Source organism: Myxine glutinosa, chromosome 11 (assembly GCF_964187855.1).
Source record: "Myxine glutinosa chromosome 11, kmMyxGlut1.1, whole genome shotgun sequence".
Classification (NCBI taxonomy): domain Eukaryota; kingdom Metazoa; phylum Chordata; class Myxini; order Myxiniformes; family Myxinidae; genus Myxine; species Myxine glutinosa.
The window spans coordinates 108,730,739-108,757,716 of NC_136271.1; the positions used below are offsets into that span (position 1 = coordinate 108,730,739).

The 26,978-nt window shown below is 50.1% G+C and overlaps 1 protein-coding gene across 5 annotated transcripts in view; it reads left to right on the top strand.

Annotated features, from left to right (window-relative positions):
• The window catches only part of LOC137437008 (sorting nexin-5), a 128,808-nt gene that overhangs the window by 88,103 nt on the left and 13,727 nt on the right, over positions 1-26,978 (top strand). For all 5 annotated transcript variants that reach the window (XM_068131301.2, XM_068131298.2, XM_078786992.1 and 2 more), the window contains exon 11: positions 12,269-12,355. In XM_068131301.2, coding sequence (XP_067987402.2) covers positions 12,269-12,355 — 87 coding nt within the window. The remainder of the gene's footprint in view (positions 1-12,268; positions 12,356-26,978) is intronic.

Genomic DNA, 26,978 nt, shown 5'->3' on the forward strand with positions numbered 1-26,978 from the left:
CTCTTGGACCAGCTTTCTGACCTTTGACCCTGAAGGCGATGCAGTTAACTTCACTGCATGATGGTTGCTAAGCAACCAAGGACGCTTTCTAAGACTATCTATGTAGGCAGGGTCCTCGCGTCCAGTTCCCGCGTTACCTTTCTGGCATTGTTCCCCCCAGATAGGGAACCGTGCTCTCGACACCCCACTCCCATTTACATTCAGTATGGCTGAGCAGACCATAGTTTGACTGTCGCGAAACTGAGTGGCAAAACTCCCATGCACTATTTACACACTAGTGTCTATCCAGTGGAGAAGGACAATTGGATAGGTTGGAAACGAAAGGTCATGTTAACAAATGGCACATATTTGCAAGCAATGCAGTGTCGCACAATAAAGTCTTACCCTTATGCACGTAAGCCCCTTGGACAATCACCTTATCATGGAAATTACAGACATAGGCACCTCATTCGCTCTGGGAAATTAGACATGGGAGGGCGATAGATAGGGAGATAAATGTGGGGCTTGTTGGTGACCCCTCAACATGGAAAGGGGAGTGGGAATGGGGGTGGGGAGAGCAGCGATGGTGATGGTGTAATGTGCTGTGGAGGGAGAAATGTGCTGGATGCTTTGTAATGTGTAGAGGAAATAGTGAATGCGTATCAGTACCCCTGCTCTGAGCGAGTTGAGGAGAAATTGTTGATGGCTTTGTGTTTTCCAAGTGAATGATTAAAAATCGGGAAAGCAAGAGAAAGATTGTGTAAATCGGTGTGTAATCACTGGCAATCCAGGGAAAGAGCTTTGTGACTGGTGTGCACTCGCTCTGCGGATGGCTTGATTGCTCCAAACAGACCGCCTGCGTAGAGGCTCACGTTCACTTCGCTCATTCCTTTAGGATCCCTGGCTGACTTTGCTTGCTGGATGTACACGACCTCGAGTTCTGGGCTCCCTGGACTTATAAAGCCCTTGACCGAGGTGTGGTTAGTCTCACGGCACTACCTTTGCATTGGAGCATGACTGTCAAGCCACGCTCATTGGTTGAGCTACCGACTCGGGGACACCATCCTCTGACAGACAACCCCACCCATATATGGTCCTTACTGCTCCGTTGCGTGCTGGATGTTCTGGTACCACCAGATAGATGATTTGGCTTTGTATTGTGGTTTTGTCATGAAATGTGGGGTTGTGTGTTTCAAAGTGTGTATGGATGTGCTCAAAAGAGGTGTGAAGATTGGAAGAGATTAAGAGGGGTATGGGATTGAGGGGTTGGGGGGGGGGGTTGTGGGACGGGAGGGAGGGAGAGGAAAAAGTTTGGAGGGGAGTCACAAAGGGAATTCAAACCTGCTAAACAACCGCAAACACATATCCCTGGCCACCCATACAAGAGGAGAGATCATCTATCTCAACAAAATACTACTGATATATCTAAACTCCAGGATTCCTTTGTGTTTGATGTAACTCTCTGGGGGTCTTCCATAACTGCAATACTGTGTTGTTTGGTAGGTTGCATATGGTTGTTGCTTTCTATGCAGTCTGTGGCTGCTGGTTCCATCATTTTCTGGAAGCGTGGCTGTGCTGCTGATGCAGTGTCCCGTTGCATATGGTTAACGAGTATGTTGTGCATCTTTTTTGTGTTTGGCGTTTTCATAAACGTAACTATTTTTTTTTTTTTTTTTGTGCAATTGCATGTAAACCATTGATCAGTGTCTTCATAAGCAACCTTGCTGAAAAGAAAAGTACTGTTTTCATTCTACATTCAAATATGTGAACTTCATACATGGCTCGGAATAATAGTCTTGGGAAACCCAAGATACCTCATTATTTGACTATAAAGCCTTGTGTTTGCTTAACGGTTCGGGTGCTGGCTTGGGATCCTGAGTTCGAATCCCAATCGATGGTTGAATTAATGCCAAGGGGGGGGGGGGGGGGGGCGGTCGACTCAGCCTGTCATATTTCCGAGGTCGGCAAATTGAGTACCAGCTCGCTGGTAATTGGGGCACTGCATCAGCGGTACAAACGCGCTTCCAGAAAAACAATGCAACCAGCAGCCACTGGCTGCATGCGAAACAACAACAACAACATTTGACTGTCTTCTGCTAGTGCAATGAATGCCGATGTTTTGTAGGTAAGAAGACTAAACCGATGATTGATCCACAATGCAAGATCGTTATTTATCTCTGTTAAAAATAAAAAATGCAATACTTTAACATTTGCATGTCAGAACTCATTCTGAGATGCCTATTTTCTTCTATTTCGGCTTCATTAATTGGAATTAGAGTTTGTGACTGGGGTGCTTCTACAGCTCGCTAAATGGTAAAGAAGATTGCAGAGAGATGAGGATGTAAAGCAAGAACAGGATTGGTCCTCATGTGCTTCCTTGCCAAGGGTTTGGGGTAGGGGGATAAGGGGTAGAGCTTAGGGTTGTGCTAGCTTTAAAAGTCAGCACAGGAGAAAAAACATCTTATCTTGAGTCCCTTAATGCTTTTATGCACAGAGGAAGTAGGTCTAGCAGTTAAGGAGTGGGGAACTATATAAATGTCACTGTTGACCCTTTTTTTTTAGAGCAGGGCTGGAAGATGTCCTGAAGCATGGCCTTGACGTCTTGTTTGAAGTACAGAGCATAGTTCCATTGTTGCGATCAAAGGGAATGTATAACAAGTATGGAAAGGCTAAGATTGAAACAAACTGTGATCGCATTATTTAAAAACGAATGGATTTGAGATATACAGAGATAATAATTCCATTAATATAATGTAACGGTTTTGAGAAGTGTAACGAATTTGAGAAGTGTAACGGTTTTTGAAGAGTGTAACGATTTTGGAGGAAGTGTAACGAATGTGAAAAGTATGGTTTTGTTGTGTGTAACACCCTCGTAATGTAAATAATGTTCGCAGCCGTCCTCCTAGTTAATTCCATGAAACTTACACACAGGCCACGATATATCTTTTTAAATAGTGTATTTCCTTATTCTATGTAGGCTAAATATGTGTTTCCCACTAGATTGACTTTGCATTGTATCAAACGAAATAAGCGTAGGCCCTTTCAATTTCCCCAAACATCTCCGCTCTCCAAAGTTCCTTTCAAAAGGGGTGCGAGTGGTGTTCAATCCCGCAAGCCGCCATTGCCCATGTGCTCATCTCGGAGAAGAGGGGGGTAGGAGCCGCCAACTCAGGCGTGGCACGTCGTCATGAGCAAAGGAGGAATCGGACAGCCCTAACAGCCAACCAGCACCGCGGTTAGCGACCCGGTAGGCGTGCCCTCGCAGCCGGCGGCTTGATCCCGCCCCGAGTGATAAAAGCGACTGGAAGGGACTGCTTCACCAGATGGGAGATGAGCGAAGAGGTAACAATTGTGAGCTGAACTGTGAGCTGTGAGGGGAGAGACGCTCCAAGCCAAAAAGGAGAGGTACTTGGAAAGGAAACAACCTTTGGAGAGACGCGCTGAGAGGAGGGAGACGGCTCCACCAGAAGGAGAGGAGCAGGTGTGACCGAGCCAGCGCGTGACGTCTACAGCATCGGCAGCGGATACGCGACCGAGGGTTTTCCCGCCAAAAACGCGAGGAATTGAGAGCTGCTACCTCCGACCCTGCCTCCCTCTCCAGCAACCCACCTCCGCCATCCCTGCCTGCAATTTCCCCCGTGTAAGTGTGAACGTCGTCTGTCCTAATCGTTGTCCTGGGGTTAAGTAAATTGAATAGAATAAGTTAACGATTCCCTGTGTGACTGCTTCTTCCATCCATTGCTTGTGTGTGTATAATAAATCTGTTCTTCCTCCGTACTCTGTCTTCTTCTCTTTTCCGTCTCTTTCGGTCGCTTTAGAGTTTTCCAGATTGGGCAGCTGCGGTGCGATACGGCCAAAGTTCTGGGTGAATCGGGTTCTAATCGGGGAGTAACTGTTCGGTCGCGGAGCCTTCGCTCGGCAAAGTAACATCCTAAACCGCGATCAGTAACAATTGGTGTCTGGGGGTGAGATTCGGGGCCCGAACCAAATTTTTAAAACATCTAGAAAATAATTTGGTCAAAATTTGGAGCGGACGAAATTTGTTTTGTTTAAAAGCAAAACCCGAATTTTGAAATCGCGCCATGGCTGGTCAAGGCGACGGGATGCCGGTGGGAGAGATAGACGGGGTAGAATCGACCCAGGACCTCGGGGAAATGTATGTGGAGGAAAGGGAGGAGGAGAAAAATGGCAATGTGGTTGCGGAGGTTTCAGACGCACAAAATGGCGCTCTCGCGCACGTGGTTGAGGGGGCCACGGTCGCGGAACCAATGAGCGCGGCCCAAATACAAGCCTTCATGGCCCAATTCATGGTGGAAATGCAGAAAAAAAACGACAGTATGGAACAAATGGAAAACAGAATAAGGGCTAATAGTGAAAAAATGGAAGACAGAAGGAGGGCTGATAGTGAAAAAATGGAAGACAGAAGGAGGGCTGATAGTGAGCGATTGGAAGCCAGAATGGGTGAGCAAATAAGGAACGAAGCGAGGGGTACCGGTGAGAAATTAGACAAGAAATTTGAGGGGTTAGACAATGGGATAAAAGAGGTGAAAAATGGGTTAATGGGGTTAGAAAATAGGATGGAAGACAAATTGCGGGAAATAGGGGAGCAATCCGCCCGGGAAATCGAACAGATGGGGAACCAGATAGAGGAGGTGAGAATCGGGGTAGAAACCAAACTGGATGCTCAGAGGGATGAATTGGGACAGATGAGGGTGGCATCTACAAAGGAGATGGAGGAGATGAAGGAGGAGATACGACGAGGTGTAAGTGAGGAGGTCTCGGGGCTACGCGAGGTGAGAAGCGTATGGAGAAAGAGGTGAGAAATAATACGGCGAAGTTACAAGGGGGAATAGAAGATCTGACGGAGGAGGTGGAACAGCTGACAGAGGGACAGACGGAGTTAGTGGAGCAGGTTCAAAGGAACACTGCAGTACTAGGAGGGTTAAAGGCGACACAAAAAGAAATTAAAAACGAATTAATAACGACACAGAAGCAATGTCAGATGGTACGTGAGGAACTGACAATGAGGGTGGACGAGGTGACAGAGATAATGGAGACAAAGGACCGGCAGGTGAGGATGCACAGAGACGGTCACGGTAGCCTTAGAGGACGAACTTGAGGAGACGCACCGAGAAATAAAAGAGGTTAAACAAAAATTAGAGGAAGTGGAAGAAGAGGTGAGTGAAATTAAGAAGAGACGGACAGAAACTAAGAGAAATCCAGGAGGAGGTAATGGAATTGGTACAAGGTCGGTGCTCAACTCATAATGTGCTGCTCACTAACCAAATAAAGAGTTTGCAGGTGGCAAAAGAGGTGCGGAGACGAGGTGCCAAGGTGGGTGGCGAAATATTCGGCAATGTATATGAGGTGAGGAAAGCTTCAGTCGGCTTGGGGGTTGATTTAGACCCGGGTGTTCGTGAGAGGCCGTTGGTGAAGTGTGTGACAGGTCAGGTGTGCGAAAAAAGAGGTGTGCAAGAATGTCCGACCATGGGGTGTGAGGAAAAAGTGCGCGCCGACTAGAGAGTGCCGTCAAGAGTGAGTTGGTCGAAGCGCGTGTGCGGTGAGTGTTACAGAGGATGTAACGAGAAAGTGTACGCCTGTGGTGAGTGTTACAGAGGATGTAACGGGAGAGTGCGCGAGAAAGTTGTGTAACGGACAGGTGCGTGAGGAAAGAGTGCGCTGTCGAGAGTAAGGGTGAGTGCGCGACCGAGAGTGGAGGTGAGAGTAGTGAGAGTGACAAGGAGCGTGAGTTGGTTGACAGGTGAGCGAGGATGTACACCTGGAATGGAAGGATGCACACCTGGAATGGTAGAGCGTGTGTGGGAATGCACACTTGACTTGGTCGTGAGGCACGTGGTTGGGTGTGCGGGTGAGAGCACACCTGTGATTGTCACAGAGGAGGTGACCGAGGAGGGGGCGCGAAGAGGTGTGTTGGTGAGGTGTGCGAGCGACGAATGTGTGCCAAGGTGTTCGGTGGTCAGGTGTGTGACCAAGTCGGTGAGTGGAATGAGTGTACCGAGGTGTGTAAGGAAAGGTACGAGGAGCATGGGAACGGCTGGAGGTATGAGCAAGAAAGGGGTAGCGTATGCGTGTCAGCATCCAGGTGAGTCATCGACGGTAACCGGGTTAGAGGTTAGAACGACTTATAGCCGAATCGGGCCCTCGGTGCGCGTCGGGCAGCTTCGCGTGCCGCGAGAACCAGCGGGGATCCGAACCACGGCGGTTTCGAAAGAACCGCCGTACGCGATCCACGCTGTGCCTCGCTTGGAACGGCCGCGTCCGTGCTCCACTAGGCAGAGCGGGCAGCCCGATAGGAAGGGTCGTCATGGCGACCACTTTCTATTGAGACGTGCCGGCAGGTCGAGATCGGGACATTGGATGGCTCCACGCCGAGGTGGTGCGTGGGATCTCGGCCCGGGTAAGCCCCCGTCCCTGCCCCGAATGCGGGACGTATCCAGCCGCTGGCACAAAACAACCCGCGTTCATTGCTCGGCTGTACGAAGCCGGGCTGTAGACGTGAATTGGCGCACCGAGAGGATCTAATAAGTAGGCGGGTGATGAGGTTAGTGTTTCGGACCCAAAATTAGAAAAAAGCAAAATTTGATAATTGGCAGATGATTGGCAGAATTTTTGATTGGTTGGATTTAGGTGTGCGAAATTGATAGTAGGACCTCCCCGATGTGGTGGGATGGCAAATCCACCATCCCTCACAGGGGTGGGGGCAAATGCGCAATAGTTTATGGGGTGGCTATGACAACCGAGCCAGGGAGGGCTTGGATAATGATAGGGATCTAGAAGAGATTGACATTAGGTAACGTTAAGGTTTAGTTAGTGACAAGGATACCTGTAGTGGGGACGCAGGTAGATTAGTGTGGATTATAATGACGAGGGAGCGCAATAGTTTAAAGGGACGACTGGGAAGCGCAAGTTTCAGAGGGGAGTAGTTAGCTGAGATGATGCCGTGTGTGTGAGGATTGAACAGGTGTGATTGCACAGGTGTGCAACTGAACAGGTGAATGGAGCAGTGTATGAGTGAGTGATAGTGATTGTGTATTGTGATGACCAAATGGGCCAGGAAGAAAGGAGGGTGCAGGTGGCACCAGGTATGATTGCACAGGTGTGCAACAACAGGTGTATGTGGCTATGTGGAATAAATGGTAGTGTGGAATATCTGAAGTATTGGAATGGATGGTCGTGGAGTGAGTATGGTGGAAATTGTGGAGTGGAGTGGATGGTGCGAAGGTGTGAATGGGGGAAGAGTGGACCCCCATCACGGATACCCGGGGCGGGTAGTGTAAGTGTTAGGTAGAGGGTATAGGTAAATTGTGGTTGGATATTGGCATCTGTGGTGCGGGTGAAAGAATGGTCTTTGGATGGGTGCGTTAGTGTTGTGGAAATGGCTGGGCGTGTAGCCTGTTAGTGTGTGTAGTTGGTTGGGCGCTCCACCACTGTGAGGATGTCGGCCAGGTGAGGCCGCAGGTGGGCTCTGGGAGCCGGTAGTAGTTGTTGTGGATGGGGCCCGAGGATCCGGAGGACGGACCCGGGTAGCCCAGTGCCAGAGGGCACCGAGTGGGGTGACAGAGCCAGGAGGGGCTGTCCCCAGTTAGTTAGGTTAGGGTGAGGAGCTAGGTAAGCTCGGGTGGCAACTACAGTGGTGGAGGTGTGCAGATGGGTAGACCTGCTGGGAGAGCTACACGTCACAGCCCAGAAATTGTGCAAGGGCACCGGGAGATGAATCGGGGGAGTGAGACCCCAAATTGAGAAGCACCACAGTTTGGTCAATGGGAATTGGTTTTTAGAACCCATAGTGTAAGTTGGCCAATGGATTGGCAGGGAGAGACCCCGGGTAGTGTAAAGCGTGTTAAAGTCATTTAGAAAGTAGTTAGGATGAAGTCTCCTCGCACCATCTGCATCCACTCACCTGAGGTGACAGGTACTCCACACCATGCCATGGTTTGATTATTTTTTATGATGCAAATGTTTGGATTGTGAGACGCATCATGACGTGGGTGTGACATTGTGCTTTGTTGTTCCATCTCTTCCTCCTTATGAGGACTGATGATGAATTGGGTGATGGCAAATTTTGATTAGAGGGATTGTGGAGACGAATTTGGTATAGGAGAAATATGGGGAAGACGTGACAGTAGTGACGAATTTGTAAATGGGTAGATTTTGTAAATATGGGGTAAGGGCAAGGGTAGTGTAGGTGACAGGGGGGTGACGTACGGTAGGGACGAGCTTTCTCACTTCGCCCTCCGTACGCATTTCGCCTTGCATTGCCTTATTGATGTGTACCCTTGTGACCTTACCCCTCGCTCAATTGTCTCTTTTGTCTCCCACATGACCTGTGCGCCATTGGGTGCCGAGGGGAGCGTGCGTGAGTCCGCCATTGTGCGCACGAGATTCCCAGAACCAGCATGCATTGCGTTGATGTACCACTTTATGGACCGCTGTTCTGCGGCCAAGTACCACTTGATGGACCCCAGGTTCTGGGGCAGGGCACCTCTGTTGGAGACCGGCCATAGTGGCCAGGGAATCTTGCTTGCGGACCTCGGTAAGGTGGCACCTATGCCAAACAGGTGGACCACCCTTGGTTGGCCCCTGTTGCCCTAAATAAAAATGGACACGGTTTGTGCTTTTTATATTTCCAAGTAGGCCGCATGAAGCCAGAAGACATCGGGAAGAACATCGGCCCAGCAGAGAAAGAGAAGACCACCACCAGTTGTTTTGTTGTGTTTATTATGAACCATGGTGACTGCGCACCGAGTGGTGCTTTTGGTGCTTTGTGGTGCTTGTGGTGCTTTTGGTGCTTTTGGGTGCTTTGGTGGTATTGGTACTGGTGCATCGATGCAATGCGTGCTGTCTCCTCCCTCCCAACAGGAATTTCTTTTTTCTTGTTCCCTAAAAAGAAAAAAAAAAACACAGGTCCTGGGTTGCGTTGTAAATAAGAAATAACGTCATTGTAAATAATGCTCCCCACCGTAAATGTATAGTTTGAGAATAATTCCGTAATTCGGTTAGCTGTGGGCTTGAGTCTGTTAGACAGGGTGCAATGCAATAGGGGGACATACTTATTTGTGTTTTAAGATTGTCACACTCAGGGTCAGGTTAAAAGTAGAGGGAATTACACCTACGTGTCACACTAAGTTAAAGTTTTGTAGGCCCGAGGGCGGGCCTGAAGAAAGGAGGGTGCAGTGTAACGGTTTTGAGAAGTGTAACGAATTTGAGAAGTGTAACGGTTTTTGAAGAGTGTAACGATTTTGGAGGAAGTGTAACGAATGTGAAAAGTATAGTTTTGTTGTGTGTAACACCCTCGTAATGTAAATAATGGTCGCAGCCGTCCTCCTAGTTAATTCCATGAAACTTACACACAGGCCACGATATATCTTTTTAAATAGTGTATTTCCTTATTCTATGTAGGCTAAATATGTGTTTCCCACTAGATTGACTTTGCATTGTATCAAACGAAATAAGCGTAGGCCCTTTCAATTTCCCCAAACATCTCCGCTCTCCAAAGTTCCTTTCAAAAGGGGTGCGAGTGGTGTTCAATCCCGCAAGCCGCCATTGCCCATGTGCTCATCTCGGAGAAGAGGGGGGTAGGAGCCGCCAACTCACAGGCGTGGCACGTCGTCATGAGCAAAGGAGGAATCGGACAGCCCTAACAGCCAACCAGCACCGCGGTTAGCGACCCGGTAGGCGTGCCCTCGCAGCCGGCGGCTTGATCCCGCCCCGAGTGATAAAAGCGACTGGAAGGGACTGCTTCACCAGATGGGAGATGAGCGAAGAGGTAACAATTGTGAGCTGAACTGTGAGCTGTGAGGGGAGAGACGCTCCAAGCCAAAAAGGAGAGGTACTTGGAAAGGAAACAACCTTTGGAGAGATGCGCTGAGAGGAGGGAGACGGCTCCACCAGAAGGAGAGGAGCAGGTGTGACCGAGCCAGCGCGTGACGTCTACAGCATCGGCAGCGGATACGCGACCGAGGGTTTTCCCGCCAAAAACGCGAGGAATTGAGAGCTGCTACCTCCGACCCTGCCTCCCTCTCCAGCAACCCACCTCCGCCATCCCTGCCTGCAATTTCCCCCATGTAAGTGTGAACGTCGTCTGTCCTAATCGTTGTCCTGGGGTTAAGTAAATTGAATAGAATAAGTTAACGATTCCCTGTGTGACTGCTTCTTCCATCCATTGCTTGTGTGTGTATAATAAATCTGTTCTTCCTCCGTACTCTGTCTTCTTCTCTTTTCCTTCTCTTTCGGTCGCTTTAGAGTTTTCCAGATTGGGCAGCTGCGGTGCGATACGGCCAAAGTTCTGGGTGAATCGGGTTCTAATCGGGGAGTAACTGTTCGGTCGCGGAGCCTTCGCTCGGCAAAGTAACATCCTAAACCGCGATCAGTAACAATAATATTCTGATTCCGTTGGCTTAATTGTACTCTTAGAGGGGTCAATATATGGTTGAACCCCCAAAAAATTGATACAAAAGGTTTTTCAATGGATTCTGGTACCATTGGGCATGCTAAATAACATACTAAAAATCTAGTAACATCTGATGCTGGATGGTGAAGTCAGCATACGACTGCGCTATTTCACCATAGCTTTCTCCACTCTTCCATGGTATTCTGTGAAGGAGTGAACCTCCATCAAGGACGTGGATCTCCGTTTCTGGTACAGAATCTAGGATGGCATCACTTGCATGATCACAGATCGCGTGAGCTAGTTGTGGCTTATCAGCCTTTCGGAAGACGTTTCTGGCTTCAAAGAGGGCAGGAGGGAAAGGACTGAGCTCATAACTCATAACCTCCTGCAATGATAGCTCTCCAGTTTATAGGATGACGATGAATAGCGACTAACTGTATAAGACAACAAATGCCTAATGGGCTGGTAAACCTGGCTTACTGGATTACCTGATTACTTTGTGCTTATTTAAATAATTTTGATGATTTCCTGGGTGCCTTAAACCTAGGTATACACACTGAAAAAATCTCTCTAGGTTGACTACTATTTGACAGAGCCATTTTGGTGGATCAGGATGTCACCTTGGGATGCCATCTTGGACTTGTCAATAAATAATTAACTGATGGTAATTTTATCTATCTATAATTCCAGTAATCTCTGTGTGTGTGTGTGTGTGTGTGTGTGTGTGTGTGTGTGTGTGTGTGTGTGTGTGTGTGTGTGTGTGTGTGTGTGTGTGTGTGTGTGTGTGTGTGTGTGTGTGTGTGTGTGTGTGTGTGTGTGTGTGTGTGTGTGTGTGTTTGTTTGTTTGTTTGTCTGTGACCGCTGTTTCTCGACGACCACGGGTCCGATATACTTGAAACTTGCCAGGTATATTGCTGGGGACCCGAGGATGTGCCTTTTCAAGGTTTGAAATTAATCGGACAAGTAGTTACCGAGCTATGTCCAAAAAACGATTCAACCAATCAGAGCAGCGAGCTATCACGTGTGCCGAACGTGGCGAACAGACTCTGCCTCGGACGGCACATTTGAGAGCGTATTCATTTATTTCACGTTGGCAAACTATGTTGCCGCTATGTTGGCGTTAAACTATGTTTTAAAACTAATTAAAACTAATTTGCGATTCTTTCGCTTTCCTGCGCGTTTGTGCACGCGATGGCGATTTCTTTACCAAACTCCGCAAGCCGTTCGCTTTGGACCAAACCATTTCATGTAAATAGAGGGGGGGGGGGGGGGGGGGATTGTCACCGTACTCGCAAGCCGTTCGCTTTGGACCAAACCATTTCATGTAAATAGAGGGGGGGATATAATTTTAGATATAGATATAGTACGGGCATGCCCTAGTTGATTTCAATTGGATTCCTTGGGCCCTAAAACCCAGGGTTAGACACCAAAACCACCTTTCTAGGTTGAATAATAATTGAGATATGGCCATTTTAAGCTCCCGGCGGCCATCTTGGACACCATCTTGAAAATGACCCCTTTCCGGAAGTCAGATGTTACTAGATTTTTAGTATGTTATTTAGCATGCCCAATGGTACCAGAATCCATTGAAAAACCTTTTGTATCAATTTTTTGGGGGTTAGGTGAGTTTTTTTTCCTTTAAGCCTACTATCTCTGGTGCTTCGATTTTTGAATGGACACATTGCCCTTTGTGATGTATTGCAGTATGACACACTTGCTTATTTTGCCTTTTTTCCAGGGATTTGTTGCTAAGATTTGTGCACATATTTCTGACTCGGTGATTTCCTGAAGGTTCTTTTTTATTTTTCTGTTCTGCATTTCTTGTGGATGGGCAACTACAAGGCCCCATCTTAATCCACCAATTCCCCCTCACCCCAGGAAGGTTTTGACATGCAGCTGAAACACGAGCTGAACTCTTTGGGTTTTGCGTTGGAGCAATACGTCCAATATCAGGAAGCTGAGAAGGTAAGGCGGCCTTGCCCACATGTTTACATTTATAACAAAAAAAGAGTAGAGACTGCGGACCCTCACCAGGACGTGTTTGTGTGGTGTATTTTGTGTGGCGTTTATTAGCTGCTGTGTTTGTGTGGTTTATTGACGTAGATTTAGTTAAATCCAATATGGTTGCCGAATCACGTGACCGATGACGTCAATTTAATTTGCCTGTATAATCTGTCTAGTTCTTGCTCAATAAATTTCAAACTGATCGTATCAAGCGTTCTACTTGTCTAATTATGACGTCATAATGAAGGCACCGATTACATCATCATGAATATATGTGTTCCACATGGGGAGTACTTCACAATGAGCCATGTTTCAATTTTTTTCCATGGAGCGGTTTTGGAGATAGAGGTGCAAAGTTTTTCGGGTTTTTCCAAGATGGCCAATGTTGGTGTCAGGAAGGGCATCCGGCCATAAAAACATTGCCTCAAACAGGGAACCATGATTGTCATGGGGCCCGCAAGGCTAACCCCCGCACTAGTGGGGAAAATGGCCTTAAAACGATCATTCATTCATTCATTCATTCAAGATGGCCAATGTACCACGTGATCTATGACGTTATAATTGTCATTTTAAAAATCCTACAGAAGGAAGTGCTCCTATAGTGAGCATTTCTTGTCCATCAGACCAACGGTTACAGACAAAAGCATACTCGTTCTGTGCAGACAGACAGACAAATAATATCAAACGGACCCAAATGCAATACCCTCTCCTCTGGCGAGGGTAACTAGAACGGCACTCAGTAGAGCACACTACTATCTCAACCTGATTAGATCATGGCTGTGAATGGCTGAATTATGTTGACATTACAACCATATTGGTAACTTGGCTTGTGCATGTGATATTTCAAAAACCGTTCAAGATTTAGCTTTCATATTACACATAGTGTGGCCAAAAATATTGGTACCCTTGCACTTTTTCAAATAATGCACCATTTCTTCCAGAAAATTATTGAAATTAAAAAATATTTTAGTATCCACATTTGTATTTCTTTGGTTTGCAGTGGAAAATAACAAAAAAAGCTGAAATAATTACTAAATCGTAGCTTATTCTACACAGAAATCCGAAAATGGCCCACACAATATTATTGGCACCTTTTAGAAGTTGTTAGAAATAGATTTCAAGCAGGTGATTCTCCTTTACTTTGGAATTGAACTCACCCATGGTGAGGTGCAGGTGCCTGCAATATAAAAATCACTCATTCAACCAGTTTGAACAGAGAAAAGGAGTTATTCTGCTGTTTTGCGTCACTGTGTGTACCGCAATGAGCATGGATAAAACAAAGAAAACCTGAGAATTGTCTAAGGAGGTCAGACACAAGATTGTAGCCAAGCATGGACAATCTCAAGGCTACAAGTCAATCTCCAGATATCGTGATGTTCCTGTGTCCACCGTACGCAATGTTATCAGGAAGTTTAAGGCCTATGGCACTGCAGCCAACCTCCCTGAATGTGGCCGCAAGAGAAAACTTGATTGACGATTTGCAGTGAAGGATTGTTTGAATGGTGGAGAAAGCACCTCGATCAACTTCAAGCAGATTCAAGCTGACCTTCAGACACGAGCTACGACAGTTTCAACTCACACTATCCGTTGCCAACTCAATGAAAGGGGGTTCTATGGTAGGAGACCCAGGAAGACCCCAGTACTGAAAGACATGAGAAAGCCCGACTGGAGTTTGCCAAAACTTACCTGAACAAGCCAAAATCCTTCTGGGAGAATGTCCTGTGGACAGATGAGACCAAATTAGAGCTTTTTGGTAAAGCACATCATCTCTATGTTTACATAAAACAAAATGAAGCCTTCAAAGAAAAGAACACCTTCCCTGCAGTCAAACATGGAGGAGGTTCAGTGAGGTTTTGGGGTTACTGTGCTGCCTCTGGCTCTGGGTGCCTTGAATGTGTGCATGGCATCATGAAATCAGGAGATTACCAAGGCATTTTTGAGCGCAACCCAATGTCAGAAAGCTGGGTCTCTGTCGAAGGTCATGGGTCTTGCAGCAGGACAATGACCCCAACACACTTCAAAAAGCACCCAGGAATGGTTCAAGACAAAACGCTGAACTGTTCTGAAGTGTCCAGCAATGAGCCCAGATCTAAATCCCATTGAACACCTGTGGGGAGATCTGAAAACAGCAGGTGGGAGAAGGCACCCTTCAAATCTGGGAGAACTGGAGCAGTTTGCACAAGAAGAGTGGGTCAGACTGCCAGTAGAGAGGTGTAGGAAGCTCATTCATGGCTATAGGAAGCGCTTGACTGCATTATTTTGTCCAAAGACTGTGCTACCAAATATTAAGTCTCGGGTGTCAATAATTTTGACAATGCCATTTATTTTTATTTTCTGATTTAAAAGGATTATATAAAGTTCTGAATCAAACAAAGGTTCTGTAATATTAACGGTGAAATAAAGAATTGTGGAGACCAAATCCTTTTGTCAACTACAACTTATTTTTAGAGAAAATTGTGAGTTATTTGAAACGACAACAATGCGACTGTCACCAATATGCAGTGCATTCAGAAAGTATTCAGACCCCTTCCCTTTTTTCACATTTTGTTATGTTGCAGCCTTATGCTGAAATCGTTTAAATTCATTTTTTCCCTCATCAATCTACACTCAATACCCCAAAATGACAAAGAGAAAACAGGATTTTAGAAAGTTTTGCAAATTTATTAAAAAGAAAAAACTGAAATGTCACATTGACATAAGTATTCAGACGGAGTACTTGACAACATGCCAAGTTTGAAGTTTTTCCATTAAGCGGTTTCTGAGAAATATTTTTTTAATTATTTGCCTTTATTCCAAGATTGCTGCCATACCACGTGACCAATGATGTCACAATTATCATAAAAACATTCTGCATGGGTGTCGCTCCTACCCTGAAAGTTTCGTCTCAATCGGACAAATGGTTGCCGAGAAAAACGACGTTTAGCCCGTATGGACAGATGGCCGGACAACCCGAAAACATAATGCCTCCGGCGACTGTCGGCGGAGGGATAAAATGCAAGGGTGCCAATATTTTTGGCCACGACTGTATCTATTCCTGTTCCAACACTGCACCAACCCCTCAGACCTGACTGCGCCATGATGCAGCTCCTCATGGTTCAGTCTCCACTGCTTTTGGCTTCAAGTGGAAGAAGTGGACAATCTGTGGCTTCAAAACGACGAATTACACTCTCATGCATGGTCATCATTTCCAGCTCGGAATTGGCCAGGACCGGTCCAGACTTGAATTGTCACAATGCGTACGTTTGTGTGCCTTTTTGAGTGTGTTTGAGTGTTTGACTTGCATGTATTCCTAAACCACTGGATGGAATGAGTTGAAATTTGGTGGATGTACTTGGTGTGCATGGGAAGGTTTTAGGCTCAAAAAAAAAAAATTGATATGAGGGTTGACGCCAAAAATTCTCTCGGTAAACGATATAGTGCCACCTGGTGGTGGTGGGAGAAGGTATTACACGTCAGTTGTGGAGATGCTTGCAATGTTGTGTTGTACACGTGGCACACTGCAAGCGTTTATGTGCCCCGCCAGAGGGAGGGGTGTTACTCTCCCTTAAGATGTTGTTTCGAGTGACGACAATTTCTGGTTTGTTACGTTTGCTTATCCGTTCGTTTCTGCATTATAAGATCCTGACAGACAGACAACAGAAGAAACTAGGAAGCATCTGAACATATAAAGCCCATTTGTGTCAGCTTTGTATTCAGACTTCCTCTTCCATATGCTAAACATTACGAACACGGCTAATAAAGAATACAGAAAAAAGTGATGATCTTAGGCGACCTTGATCTTTTGATCTCAAAAGCAAAAGGCTTCAGTCACCCGATTATGCAAACCCTGCTCACATTTCAAGTCGATCTGACGAAAATTGCCGATGTTCTGCAACCTTGACCTTTGACGTTCATGGTCCGTGAGCGTCAGCTGTGGCTCGTTTTCCGGACGCTGATCCAGCTCACCAGATACTCTCAGCAAGGGAGCTTCGTGTGGAGGAGGCCAATGGGCCCGACCGCGTTCCTCGTGGTTGTAGCAGGTTGATCGGCATCTCAAGGAGATAGGGATGGGCCAGGCATCAGCCTGGGGGATGGCTGGACGGAGACCCCTGAAGTATCATTGGAAAGTGGATGCAGCGACACGCTGCTTCGGCGCATGCGACCTGACCTGACCTTGACCTTTGACCTTTTGATCGAAACCCCTTCCCCCTCCCCCAAACAATTGGCTTCTATCTCTTGATTGGTGAACCAATTCAGTGACCCAATATGCAGATTCTAAAAAATTTAGGTCAATAATATGAAAGTTGACGATTTTAGGCAGCCTTGGCCTTTGACCTTTTGATCCAAAAAAAACCAATCACCTTCTAGCTTTTCATTGGTTAACCAATTTGGTGGCCCAATATACAAATTCATAAAATGTCAGGTCAATTGGAGATGAAAATTGATGATTTTAGGTGATGTTGACCTTTGACCTTTTGACAGTTGCTAATTTGTCTTCTTCATATTCTCATAATAAAGCTTTGTTGAAACTTTCATGGGAAAAGCTGTAATGGTAAAACAGTTACAGCACAGACACACGCAGACAGACACACGCAGACAGACACACGCAGACAGACACACGCAGACAGACACACGCAGACAGACACACGCAGACAGACACACGCAGACAGACACACGCAGACAGACACACGCAGACAGACACACGCAGACAGACACACGCAGACAGACACACGCAGACAGACACACGCAGACAGACACACGCAGACAGACACACGCAGACAGACACACACACACACACACACACACAGACACAGACAGACAGACACACAGACACAGAGACACAGACAGACGCAAACGCAGACACACGCAAACGCAGACACACGCGCACACGCAGGCACACGCAGACACACGCACACGCAGACACACGCACACACGCAGACCGACAGGCACACGCAGACCGACAGGCACACGCAGACCGACAGGCACACGCAGACCGACAGGCACATGCAGACCGACGGACACACGCACACGCAGACCGACGGACACAAACACACGCAGACCGACAGACACACATGCAGACCGATAGACACACACACACACACACGCAGACCGACAGACACACACACACGCAGACCGACAGACACACACACACACACACACACGCACACGCAGACCGACACACACATGCAGACCGACAGACACACATGCAGACCGACAGACACACATGCAGACCGACAGACACACAGGCAGACCGACAGACACACAGGCAGACCGACAGACACACAGGCAGACCGACAGACACACAGGCAGACCGACAGACACACAGGCAGACCGACAGACACACAGGCAGACCGACAGACACACAGGCAGACCGACAGACACACAGGCAGACCGACAGACACAGGCAGACCGACAGACACAGGCAGACCGACAGACACACATGCAGACCGACAGACAGACACACACGCAGACCGACAGACACACACACACACACACACACACACGCAGACCGACAGACACACACACACGCAGACCGACAGACAGACACACACACACACACACACACACACACACGCAGACCGACACACACACACACACACACACGCAGACCGACACACACACACGCAGACCGATACACACACACGCAGACCGACAGACACACACACACACACACACACACACACACACACACACACACACACACACACACATACGCAGACCGACAGACACACAGGCAGACCGACAGACACACACACACACACACACACACACACACACGCAGACCGACAGACACACACACACACACACACAGACCGACAGACACACACACGCAGACCGACAGACACACACACATGCAGACCGACAAACACACAGACACACACACACACACACACACAGACACACACACACACAGACACACACACACACAGACACACACACACACAGACACACACACACACACACACAGACCGACAGACACACACACACACACACACACACACACACACGCAGACCGACAGACACACACACATGCAGACCGACAAACACACACAGCCACACACACACACACACACACACACACACACACACACACACACACACACACACACACACACACACAGACACAGACACACACACAGACACAGACACAGACACAGACACAGACACACAGACACAGACACAGACACACACAGACACACACACACGCAGACCGACAGACACGCACAGAGACACGCACAGACGCACACAAGGGTTTGCAAAACCATGTCTTCCCCACTGTGTGAGGCACGGGCCAGCAATAATGTTATAATGTAGATCAAACACCTGAACTAAACTCCACAAAGTAAAATCTACGTATCTACATACAACACACAAAATAAATATATCAAATCACTCATTATTTAATGCATCCACCTCCCTCCAGCTCCATCCCTCCAAGATCATAACAATGCTCAATGTAAAGCAAAATATCATGTTGAACACTCTTATAAACATAAATATTTCTCATTTTCCTCAATGCTTTTTTTAAAATATTGGTGGAGGTCAGAGGGGCTTGGGGAGGAGACAGGGTGAGTAGGGGGAGGGGAACAACTAACCTAATTATTGTTTTACATTGCATTGGCACACATTGGCATCTTATTATGTTTTCCATTTGGGATACATTTGCTGATGTGCAAGTAAGGAAATGCTGATTATGTACACTGCACCTAATAGTTACTCCACGCATGCGTAGCGAAAAGCAGGGTTTAGCAATTATTGGTTCATGTCTGTCCATGCATAGTATCAGTTTATGATCGAGGAACATCTTATTTAATATGAATGTTGTATTTTGAACATTAATTGGAACGTGAATAGAAGACAAGTTTGCTGTTTTACCATTCCCTGGCTCTGAATTTGTCCCATTCGCAAATGCGCAGACAAGTGAGATCTTCTTACTCTATATGCCTGATAGTCAAACAAAATTGAAAATCATTCCAAACCGGAAACCTACTGTTTTTAAGGGCGTTGTAAAGGACACAAAGAACAGGCACAAATAACTAAAGTAGTGTTGGATATGGTGATGTAATAGACACTGGGTAAAATGGTGGTAAAACCCGGATTCAATTTATTTATACACCTTAGAACCTTTTTAAACCTTTATTCAAATATTTAATTATATTGTGGCGGACACGAAAGCCCACTGGCGTGGTGACATCAATCCGCGCACCAAGTGGGCGGCGGCCACGCCCGAGGGGTAGGCGTGGCCTCAGGATATGCACCGGGCGCGCACCCTCAGGATATGCACCCTCGGTAGTGGCACTGAGCGCCAGCCGATTAAACAGCCTCCTATACATAACGGACACCTTATCCGGGCGCCGTTACCTGTGCGACACGGGAGCGCAGGTGAGTGTCGTTCCTGCCGGTACGTCCGACAAGCAAACCGCGGGCCGAGGTCCCGCGCTGCTTGCGGCCAATGGTACGTCTATACGCTACAGTGACCTCTTGTGAATAAAGACTCTTTTGTTTAACCGTGTTGTCCGCTTCCTCCTTGGTAGCAAGTAAGCGCGCGTAGCACCGCGCTTTAATTGGTGACCTCCGACGTTCTGGTCAGCCATCGCTGACCACCCGACATGGCAACCAACGCGGTAGCAATGAAGCTCCCCGAGTTCTGGGAAGCCCAGGCGGAGATCTGGTTCCTGCAGGCCGAAGCCCAGTTCAGGCTTCGACGCATCACGGCGGACGAGACACGCTACTGCCACGTGGTCGCCTCCCTCGGGGCCGGCGCGGCCGTCCGCGTCGGTCCTGAGGAACCCACCGGCCCACGACAAGTACGAGGCGATCAAGCGCCTCCTCCTCGCCACGTTCGGCCTCACAGTGGACGCACGGGCCGATCGCCTCTTGGACCTCCCCGAGCTCTGTGACACGCGACCGTCGGTCCGAATGGACCATATGCTGTCGCTCATGGGCGACGAAACCCTGAACGCTCTATTCCGGGCGTTGTTTCAACGCCAGCTGCCGGCACGAGTCCGCCTCGCGTTGGCCGGTTCCGCGACAATGGAACCCCGTGCGTTCGCCGCCGAGGCCGACAAATTATACGCGGCTTTGGACACGCGGGCGAGTTTCGGTGCGGCCGTAGCGGCTCCCGAGCCCGAACCTCCTGCGGGTGCCCACCCCTGCTCCGAGGGGCGTCTCGCGGCGGCCGCCACGCCCCGCCCATCACCACCGCGAAAACCGCGGCCTCCGGCTTTGCCGCAAACCTGGTGTTTTTTCCACGCTAGGTTCGGCCACGAGGCTCGGCAATGTCGCCCGGCGTGCTCATTTGGCAGGTCGGGAAACGCCCGGGCCGGCCCTCGGTAGTGGCACTGAGCGCCAGCCGATTAAACAGCCTCCTATACATAACGGACACCTTATCCGGGCGCCGTTACCTGTGCGACACGGGAGCGCAGGTGAGTGTCGTTCCTGCCGGTACGTCCGACAAGTAAACCGCGGGCCGAGGTCCCGCGCTGCTTGCGGCCAATGGTACGTCTATACGCACGTACGGAAAACGCTGTCTCTCTCTGCGGTTCGGAGGGCAGGTTTTCCGTTGGCCGTTCGTTACGGCCGACGTGCCTATGGCACTGCTCGGCGCGGACTTCTTATGTGCTAATGGATTACTGGTGGATGTAAAGCGCACAAGGCTTGTCCAGGCCGAGACGTTCAGCTCGCTCGCGTGCTGCCCGCCTCGTTGAGCAGCTCGCTGAGCGGCTCGCCGAGCGGCTTGCTGAGCGGTTCCGTTCCGGCCAGGTTCATCTGCACGCTTCCGGCAGCGGACGAATTCGCCCGCCTCCTCGCGGGTTTCACGGCCCTCACGAGGCCCACCTTCTCGGCGGGGGCCGTCAAACATGGGGTGGAACACCACATCCCCGCCACCGGTCTATGCCCGAGCACGCCGCCTCGAGCCGACGAAGCTCGCCGTAGCTAAAGTGGAGTTCGCTACGCTGGAGCGGCTCGGCATCGTGCGGCGCTCCGAGAGCACGTGGGCGTCCCCGCTCCACATCGTGCCCAAGCCCGGCGGGGGATGGCGACCGTGCGGGGACTACCGCCGTCTCAACGACGCCACCACCCCCAACCGCTACCCCGTCCCCCACATCCAGGACTTCTCCGCCCGGTTGGCGGGGATGTCCTTCTTTTCAAAGGTGGACCTCGTACGCGGCTACCATCAGGTCTCTGTCAGGCCGGAGGACATCCCGAAGACAGCGGTCATCACGCCGTTCGGGCTTTTCGAATTTCTTCGGATGCCCTTCGGGTTGAAAAATGCGGCTCAGGCATTCCAGCGCCTAATGGACAGCGTCTTGCACTGCTTGGATTTTTTGTACGTCTACCTGGACGACATCCTCGTCGCCAGCGCGTCCCGCGAAGAGCACCTTCATCACCTCCGCACGCTCTTCGAACGCCTGGGCCAGCATGGCCTCATCGTGAACCCCGCCAAGTGCCGGTTCGGCGTCGCCGAAATCGACTTTTTGGGGCACCGCGTCACCAGACACGGGGCCGTCCCCCTACCGGCCAAGGTGGAGGCGGTGAAGGGGTTTCCGCGCCCCCGCACGATCAAGGGGCTCCAGGAGTTCCTGGGCATGGTAAACCTTTACCATCGGTTCCTGCCCCGCATCGCCCAGCTCCTGCGCCCCTTACACGAGGCCCTCCGAGGGAAGCCGGGCAAAGGTGACGTTACCTGGACCGAGCAGATGGACGCAGCGTTCTCGGGCGCGAAGCTCACCTTGGCCAACGCCACCATGGTCGCGCACCCGGCGCCCGATGCACCGATCGCCCTCACCTCCGACGCCTCGGACTACGCGGTCGGCGCGGTGTATGAGCAATGGGTGCGTGGTGCCTGGCAACCGCTGGCGTTCTTCAGCCAGCAGCTTCGCCCGCCCGAACGCCGTTACAGTACCTTCGACCGCGAGTTGCTTGGGCTCCACCTGGCGGTCAGGCCCTTCCGCCATCTGCTCGAGGGCCGTGCGTTCACGGCCTTCGTCGACCACAAGCCGTTGGTTTTCACGATGGGCAAGGTCGCCGAGCCGTGGTCGGCCCGGCAGCAGCGTCACCTCGCGGCCGTGTCCGTGTACACGACGGACATCCAGCACGTCGCGGGAAAGGACAACCCGGTGGCCGATTGCCTTTCCCGGGCCGTCGCCCACGCAGTCCACCTTGGCATCGACTATGCCCGGATGGCGGCGGACCAGGCCGCCGACCCCGGGGTCCAGGCCCTGCGGACCGCCGTCACGGGCCTCCGCGTCACCGAGGTGCCCTTCGACGGTGCGGGCATGGCCCTCGTTTGCGACGTCTCCCTCGGGCGGCCTTGCCCCATCGTGCCCGCAGGCTGGCAGCGCCAGGTTTTTGACGCCATCCATGGCCTGTGCCACCCGGGCACGAAGGCCTCCCAGAGGTTGGTCGCCGACAAGTTTGTCTGGCATGGCCTCCGGAAGGCCGTCCGCGGCTGGACCAGGACGTGCCTCGCGTGCCAGCGCGCGAAGGTGCACCGGCACACCCAGGCCCCATTTACTGTGCCCGAACGTCGGTTTGACCACGTTCACGTGGACCTGGTGGGACTTCTGCCCCCCTCGCGGGGTTTCACCCATGTCCTTACCATGGTGGACCGCACCACCCGGTGGCCGGAGGCCGTGCCTTTGGCGGCGACGACGGCGGCAGACGTCGCGCAGGCGTACATCGCCACCTGGGTCGCCCGGTTCGGCGCCCCCTTGGACATCTCGTCCGACCGTGGCCCCCAGTTCACCTCGGAGCTCGGCCGCGGTCGCACGGGGGCTCGGGGTCCAGCTGCGCCGAACCACGGCCTACCACCCCCAGGCCAACGGCCTGTGCGAGCGGTTCCACTGCTCGTTGAAGGCCGCATTCCGGGCCATCCTCCGCGACGGCGGCTGGGTCGACAGGCTCCCCTGGGTCCTGCTGGGCCTCCGGACGGCGCCCGAGGAGGACCTGCGCGCATCCGCGGCGGAGTTGGTCTTTGGACAACCGCTGCGGGTGCCGGGCGAGTTCCTCCCCGACCCCACGGCACCTTGGTCCGCGGCGCAGGAGCGCTCCGCGCTGCAGGAGACCGCCCGGAGGTTCGCCCCGGTGCCGACGGCGCACCACGGGCACCCACCCACGCACGTCGCCCCGGAGCTTCGCACCGCGGAGTATGTCTTCGTCCGGCACGACGCCCACCGGACACCACTGCGGCCCCCGTACAACGGGCCTTTCCGCGTGCTGGAGACCGGGGTGAAATACTTCACCTTGGACATCGGCGGTACTCCCGACCGCGTCTCGGTGGATCGACTCAAGCCGGCCCACCTCGACGTGGACCACCCACCGCCGGTGGCTCGGCCCCCGCGTCGGGGCCGCCCCCCGGCGGGCGGACCCCCGGCACCGCCCATCACCGCCGGCACGCCACCCCCCGGTCCGGCACCCATCCCGGGTACAGCCGGGGGCATCCCAGCTGGCATCCCTGCACCCCGGACGCCGCCGGTCGCCAGAGGGCGCTTCGGCCGGGTCATCCGTTTGCCCCGCAAACTGGCCCTCCAGGTGCGTGGGAATTCTGGGGGGGCGCGTGTGGCGGACACGAAAGCCCACTGGCGTGGTGACATCATTCCGCGCACCAAGTGGGCGGCGGCCACGCCCGAGGGGTCGGCGTGGCCTCAGGATATACACCGGGCGCGCAGCCCGGAGCAGGCCAGTGCTACAGTGACCTCTTGTGAATAAAGACTCTTTTGTTTAACCGCGTTGTCCGCTTCCTCCTTGGTAGCAAGTAAGCGTGCTTAGCACCGCGCTTTAATATACTTGAATACTGTAGAACACAAATCACCTTCATAATACTTCCAAGAACCTCCAGTTTTGTGGTACTTAAGGTAGTGTATGTAACAGGAGTGGTGAAATGGGAATTGGACGAGGGATGTGAGAGGGTACAGGATCGGGGTGAAGAAGACGATGCCGATATGCTGATTGATGCTGCATCCTATGGTGACCAGTGATGCCCCAATCTCCTACAATGTGACTTGACGTCATCTGATTACATCGTATAAGGGTGGTGTATAAAACTGCTTCAGTAGTGCTAAACTTCTGGATTATTTTTAATGATCTTTATAATTGAAGTATATACTTGAACATTGCATGGGAGTATTGTGCTCTACGAACTCTATAGTTTGTATAGCAGTTCGATAAGTTGGTGATGCACTCACATCTGATCCTGGATTAATGTCCCTATGAAATCAAAGCTGTCAAACTGTGATGTGGTCCAATGCCAGCAGGGTGCACTATTTTTTGGAAACGATGGGGCATAAAGCCGGCTGTTCTGGCTGCATTTCGTTTGTAGATGAAGATCTCTGTGGATGTTCCCAAAATAATAGGTCTTAATGGTTTGACGACAATTTTTTTTTTTTTTTTTTTGTGTACAAGATCGAGGCTCGTGTAGGAGCTTACATCAATCACAAAAAAAAAAAAAAAAAAAAAAAATGGACAAACAAAACATAATAAAGGGAGCAGGAGACAAGATAGGGAGAGAGGGAAACGCACAAGTACAACAGCAGAGAACAGGGACATTGGAAGATCTGTGGGAGGGAGAGGGCTTGGGGGGGGGGGGGCATGGGAGGGTGGGAGAGGTATAAAACACATGGACACTGCTAGAACTTCCACGAAAGAAGTCGGTATTTCAAAAAAGTGGATCTGGGGTGAATTAACAGGGGTAGAAAAGATCAAGGTTTTGGATGGGGGAAGACAAGAGATGGTTTTATATCAAGTGAAAGTTAAGTTTATTATAAATGTGGGGTAATAAAAAAAAAAAGGGCTGGCAGGATGGCTGAGAGGTACGCATACCGTCCTCTAAGCCGTCTAGCCTGAGTTTGAATCTCGCCCCAGCTATAAACCGTCATTCCAGTGTTTACAGGCAGTGTGAGTCATCAATTGGTGTGGCCATCCCTGGAATGGACATTAAACTGGGAGTACCGGCAGCCAGCATTAGTTGTTGGACATTACAGATCCCACGGTATCCTTCACGAAGAGTAGGCGAGCTATCGCCGGCACCCTGAACAAATTACAAATTCCTGCCCTAAGTACCACTGGGAAAGCGATGTCAAATCACCCAGTATAATCCGAGCCAAGCAATTGCTTTGGCAGCGCCGACACTTGGTAACAGAGAATGGTGAATCAAAAAGATAATCAATTTAATTCGAGAAGAATTGGTAAATATACAAGTTAAGTAGATTGAAAGATTTTGTTTAATAGGGTATGAATATGGCAGAGTTATGATGTGCAAAATGGCCTCATATCTAAGTTCCTTCTACTACATTTGTGATGTCAAAAAAAAAAAATCCTACACAGTGCAAATTCTCAGCTCATCAATAAACATTTTTCTTTGATGTTGTACTAAAGCTTGTGTTGTGGGTGGAAAATGGAATTTGAAAACTTCATTGCAAAGACCTGACTAGTGATGACAACATTCTGGTATTCTACATTCTTGCAGCGTTGCAGCTGGGGCAAGATAAATAATGGAGCGAAAAACATTATGCTTGTTGTGTAAGCTCAGTTTGTCTTAGAAATGATCATGGGTGAGTCTTTTACAGGACTTTCCACAACCTGTCTGGATTGTATGCCATAATTGTTTGCATCATTCATCATAAATCACCATGTATGCATCTCTGTGATGACAACGCAGACTTTTAATGAATTGGCCCGATGGAAACTGATATGGCAGCATGCTGGGCTCTCCTGAGCCTGCGCTCTCAATTATGCATTGTCCCTGACCTCTGCTGACAATTCGGCATTGTCCCGCACCTCTGCTGACAGTTCGGCATTGTCCCGGGCCTCCACTGGCAATTCGGTATTGTCCTGGGCCTCCGCTGGCAATTTGGCATTGTCCCGGGCCTCCGCTGGCAAATCGGCATTGTCCCTGGCCTCTGCTGACAATTCGGTATTGTCCAGCACCTCTGCTGACAATTTGGCATTGTCCCAGGTCTCCACTAGCAATTCGGCATTGTCCCGGGCCTACACTGGCAATTCGGTATTGTCCAGGGCCTCCGCTGGCAATTTGGCATTGTCCCGGTGTTACGTGCTCCTCCCCGACCCCCTGGTCACGGTGTACCTCTGAGCCCCGAGAGGAGTCACGGCAGAAAAAATGTGTTATTCTGTATGTCAAAGATCAATGGTGAAGCCACACCAATTGTTACCAACAAACAAATATTGTATTAAGATCACACAAGAACAGTACAACAATAATAGTAATCAAAAGTACAATCAATATATCCTATGATGGTACCATCAGTTTCGTAACATATAACTCACTGTGCTCCAAGTGAGTGAACCAAGAACATTCCCAATGTCTCTTTCCCGGCTTCAAGCCAAAGTCGATCCGCTCCAGCGATTGTCAGAACGATGTCCAATCAAGACCAGAATCCCGTTTGGATGATAGTCACCGTCACGCGGCCAAAGCTGCACAAAGGCGCCCTCAAGGCGACTGGGAAATCCAAAGGCGCCCTCCAGGCGACTGGGAAATCACACCCCCGGGTATGGACGTTCCACGGCTGTCGGCGACACACAGATTTTTCCAATCAAAAGCCACGTTACACACACCCACACCAGATAAACGTCTGAAAGCGGTGAA